The following is a 4,922-nucleotide window of genomic DNA, read 5'->3' on the forward strand; positions in this document are numbered from 1 at the left end:
AAAAGAGCACCGTTGCTGGGAGCTGGGACATCCAGGTTCTTGTTTCTGAACTGCCACCTCCCAGCTGGGTGATTGTGAGGCAGTCGCTGCCCTTGGTTTTCTCACTTATAGTGTGGAAATGAGAGCACTCACCCTGATGCTGTCATAAGAAGTTGTGAGGAGATAATGAACTTGAAAATGATTTTTAAACTTTACATACATAGGGAATCGTGCCGTTCTTGAGACAGCTAAATTCCACCACAAGTCAGCTTGATTAAATCTCTACGTAGTTGCTGCTCTGGAAAGACAGAAGATAAGATGCAAGGCAGGAAAACGCATTGCCTCTTTTTGAACTGGGAGAACCATTTTGCTTGTGCAAACCCGCCAGGTAACAAACGTACTTAGGGGCCTCGCAGCAGAATCAGGCCAGCGTGGGTCACTAAGCAATGAAGAAGCGTCCACGATGACCTAAAGGCCTTCCTCAGAGCTCCACGCCCTCCCTGGAATCAGAGCATATTCTCCTGGGTTCCTTGATGGTAGCATCACAAACCCTGAGAAAGAAAATGCCTTTGTGTATGATGAGAACATGCTGTATCTTGTTCCATGGGACAATGAGCCATGAGCATAACACGCTGCATTCCAGGACGCAGTGGAAGAAGCAACTGTCTCTGGGTTTAATTACAGATTCTTCACTTTCCCTTAATTGCCTGAGTCAGCACAGAGTTGACTCTGGGGTAGTCACGGAGCACAGGTAGAGCTCTTGCTGTTAAACAAGGTGTGACTATCAAGTAATGAGGTTTTGTTTTGCTTAAACAAACAGCCTCTGATGTACATACTCAAGTGAGTGTTCCTGTTAAAGGTGTCACATTAGTAAGCTATGCTCGTGTTGACTGTCTCTTCTAACCAAATATTGGGAAATGCAATATTTGCAAGTATGGGTGCTCTTATGCAGAAAAAGGGACAGTATATTTAATATTAAAGCTCTCCTAGAAAACCTGAGCTATGGGATCCTCACAGCTAGAGGGGGCCCAGGCAGCATTTGGGACAATGGTAATGTGGTTGAAAATACACATTAAATGACCCCCAGAGAGAGGGTTTTACCTCTCAGCATACACGGATACTTTTCCTGGAGGAAAAGATTCATGTCTCTGATCCATCTTTCTAAATCCCATAAACTCAAGTGTTTGCCTTGCACGCAAAAGGTGTTCAATAAATATTTATGGGACATTTGTCCTACCCTATCACAATGCTTATAGTCGTTCTTGAAACAATAAAACATAAGAGTCCATATCTTGAATAGAAATACGTCTTTTGAGCCTTGTTTTGTTATCGTCCCTTCCCAGATACTGTTTCTCCTACTTATTTAGATAGCTAACAGCCAATAAACAATCAGTCATTCAACAAACATTTATTGAGAAATGACTAAATACCAAGCACTGGAAAAATCTCCTGAAAATTCCATGAACATTCTTGGTATACAGACAGAACCTGTGGGCCAAAGATGTTGTACAGGCTCCCTTGGAACACAGACTCTCTCGTGTAACTTCAGGAAAGAAACGGGGTTATTATAAGGACGCCTAGACCTGAAATTTGGTCATCGTCTCCCATTTTCTTTCTCTCAGTGGTGCTTCTTTCTGTTTATCTTGCTATGTCTGCTCCATCCTCCTTCCTCTTTAACCAGACTTTGCTGCTTCACCAATGGTGTGTTTGATGAATTATCTGTATCATCAGGAAACTTGAACAAGTTCCTCTGCTACGTTAGGCACAGTGGAGAAAAGTTAGTTATATTTGGTCCCTCCAGGAATTTCTCCAGTTCAGTTGCCTTATTTTATGGGTGAGAAAACTGAGGCCCAGAGAAGAGAAAAGGCTTGCCCTCTGCCACCCAAGCAGCCGCAATTTACCGAGCACTTTGCTATATGCTAAATGCTTTTCATGGTTTATCTCATTTTCATCCTAGTAACAACCCTAAGAGGAAAGAATTGTTTACACTACTTTACAGAAGAGAAAACTGAGGCTTAAAGAGTTAGTAACGTGGCTAAGGCCATATTGCAAGGAAGAGGTCAGGCCAGATTTAGAGCCCACGGTCTAACTCCTAAATCCCTACTCTTGGCCCCTGTGCTGAGCTCCAAGCTGGGAGTCAGCGCCTTGTGGTCCACACAACTGCATTTTGCTCCTAATAGGCCTTGAACTTTGTCAGTGCTCCAGTGGCTGATTGGACATAAGGTGATTAAAGAGGTTTCTGGTGAATTTCTGTGCCGTGCAGCCCCTATGCACACAGATCTACTATTCTGACCATTAGGTCAGGGTATGTTTTCCCTCTTGGGTAGTTGGGTTAGTGGAAGAAACCTGATAAAATCCTGGAGAGGAACTTGATCTTTCTCTGAAGGACTTACAAGTTGTTTGGCCTGCCTAATCTGCTCAGAAACTGTCCAGGGAATATTCGGTATCCTTGTAGTACAGGTTGTGAATTATTCTGTGGGGACTATTAACAAGACCCTCACCAACTCTGTCTCCGCCAGTCTCAGGCAGGGCCTTAGGGCAGCTCCCTTTTTTTCCCCCTCCCACCAAAGCTCTGAAAAGAGCAGGCTTTCCACCACTGGGAGCTAGAAGGAGTAACAGACAGGGGAAATTCTCCTGCCGCCAAGCCTGCTCACTAAAACTAGGCCTTTTCCCTCCTCAGAGTTATGGCTGTGGATACAATGACTTAGCTGGGATAACATTTATCCCACGTTTTTGGCAGCCTGGTACCTAAGTGCCTAACATAGAGGCCAAGTCCCCAAAATCAGTTCAAGAAAGATGATGAAAAGTTACATCTGGAGGCATCTCAGGGATCATCTACCCCCCACCCCCCCGGATTTAAAGATGAGGAAACCACAGTACCAAGGCAAAGTTAATATTTGACAAGGTCACACAGCTGCTGGTGATAAGAGACCAAAAACCAAGTGGCCTGAGTCTAAACTCAGCGTTCTTTCCCTTTTAACTCCCAACCACCCACCTACACACCAGCACATACACCCTACCCTTTGTGGAAGCACCGCACAGGCACACACAGAACTAAGCCAACTGGGTCCTGGGTCCCTGAATATTTGACTAGCTCTCCCATGGGGAGAAGGGCAGGCAGAAGACAGGTTCCCAGACATTCTGATCCGCACCAGCAGAAAAAGTTTCAGGAGCGGCCCCCAGGTCTTCCTTCCAACTCTCCTTTTCTGGGTTATACTTGAGTTTCCGGACAGTGAGCTCCCAGGATGACACCTGGCAAGCTGAGAGCTGCTGGGGATGCGCTGGGCGGGGGCCTGGGGCGACGGCTGCTGGGGACCCCAGGGGCCTGATGCTGAGCGCACCGGGGTCCCGCGGCTCAGGGGGACGAGGCGCACCAACTACCTGACCTGCTCCCCGAGCTCCTGTGACTCAGGGAGGGCTCAGCTGGGGACCCTAACGGCCGGGCATCGGCCCCGGGAGGAAGGGGCGCGGAGGGCAAAGGTTAGCGCCTTGCCGCGGGCTCGGCCCCGCGCCCTTTCCCTGGCGTGCAGGTTTGGAAACAGGGTGGCCTCGGTCGGCCGCCGCCTCGGCGGCTCCGGTCCCCATATATAGTCATATCTACCGTCAACTGGGAGGCCGGCAGGCGGCAGCGAATGGGCGAGCGGCCCCCGCGGGAGGAGCGGGGAGGGCGCAGGGGCGGAGGGAGGAGAAGGGAAAGGGGGCAGGAGAAAAAAGCTTTTCCAAAAAAGTATTGGCTGTCTTGAGGAATGCGGTCGTCCCCTTGGGAAAGTACATATCTGGGAGCAGCAGGCGGCTCCGCGCTCGCACTCCGGCTCGGCCGTCCCGCCTCGCTCTCGCCTCGCCGCTCGCGCCGCAGCCCCAGGGCCCCTAACCACCGCCACCATGGACGCCATCAAGAAAAAGATGCAGATGCTGAAGCTCGACAAGGAGAACGCCTTGGATCGAGCCGAGCAGGCGGAGGCAGATAAGAAAGCGGCGGAGGACAGGAGCAAGCAGGTTTGCGCCTCCCTGCCCTGCGCCCGCGCTCGGCCCGCCCTCCCAGGTGCCCCGGAGCCCTGGGACCCGCAAGGCCCCTCTTCCCAGCCCCTCACCTGGAGGACTTGGGGAGCCACCCCCTCCCAGAGCGGCCAGGGACACGCGTCTGAGCGGGGGAGGGGAAGAGCAAGACGCAGGCTTATTCTAACTTTTCAGTCTCGTCTGAGGACGCGCGTTTCCCTTCACTGGTTCCCAGAGCCCGCGAAGTCAATTCAAGTCCTAGAAGCACTTGATCCTCAGAATCGGGAACCAATTTTGGACCCGTGGGGGTGGTGTGGGGTGGGCTGGGAGCGGGGGGTTCAAGGGACTCAAGTCCAGAAAGTGAAGTTCTCGACATTTGCCTGGGGAGAAGAAGCCCTTCAACTGAGATAGAGACGCGGGGGGGGAGGGGTCATGGAGTTTTTCCCTACGAGCAAAGGTGGGACAAAATAGGGAGTACGCCCGTAGGCCAGGGAGACAGGGGCGTTTTCTGCACCCCCAAGATGTAGACTTGAGCCCGCTGAGACCTCGGCAGGCGTCTCGTTCTGGGAGATGTGGGGGTGCTGGGAGGGCCACAATGCGCCTCCTGCTGTGGCGAGAAGGTTACCTTGGGACCCTTGAAACGCAACTCGGCAGAGCCCCAAGTCGGAGGGGCCCCAGCCAACCCGGCGCCCGTGTGTTGTGTGTGTGTGTCTAACACCCGGTCCGTGCCGGTCGCCCGCGCCCGCCCGCCGCTGCCCCCCAGCTAGAGGAGGACATCGCGGCGAAGGAGAAGCTGCTGCGGGTGTCGGAGGACGAGCGGGACCGGGTGCTGGAGGAGCTGCACAAGGCGGAGGACAGTCTCCTGGCCGCCAATGAGACCGCCGCCAAGGTACCCGGGGCGCGCGGCTCGGCGCACGAATGGCTAACTCTGTCTCTCTTTCTCTCTC

General features: G+C 52.3%; 1 protein-coding gene across 9 annotated transcripts in view; it reads left to right on the plus strand.

Annotated features, from left to right (window-relative positions):
* The first annotated feature begins 3,675 nt into the window (after positions 1–3,675).
* TPM1 (tropomyosin 1) overlaps positions 3,676–4,922 on the plus strand; it is a 28,044-nt gene continuing 26,797 nt past the window's right edge. For 2 of the 9 annotated variants that reach the window (XM_019650789.1, XM_019650797.1), the window contains exon 1: positions 3,750–3,975. In XM_019650789.1, the coding sequence (XP_019506334.1) occupies positions 3,862–3,975 (114 nt within the window). In that variant the 5' untranslated portion in view covers positions 3,750–3,861. Of the gene's footprint in view, positions 3,976–4,738; positions 4,865–4,922 lie in introns of all 9 variants that reach the window. The other 7 variants (XM_019650790.1, XM_019650796.1, XM_019650794.1 and 4 more) reach the window with 7 other exon arrangements.

The sequence above is a fragment of the Hipposideros armiger genome, unplaced genomic scaffold (genome assembly GCF_001890085.2).
Source record: "Hipposideros armiger isolate ML-2016 unplaced genomic scaffold, ASM189008v1 scaffold_147, whole genome shotgun sequence".
NCBI classification, from domain to species: Eukaryota; Metazoa; Chordata; class Mammalia; order Chiroptera; family Hipposideridae; genus Hipposideros; species Hipposideros armiger.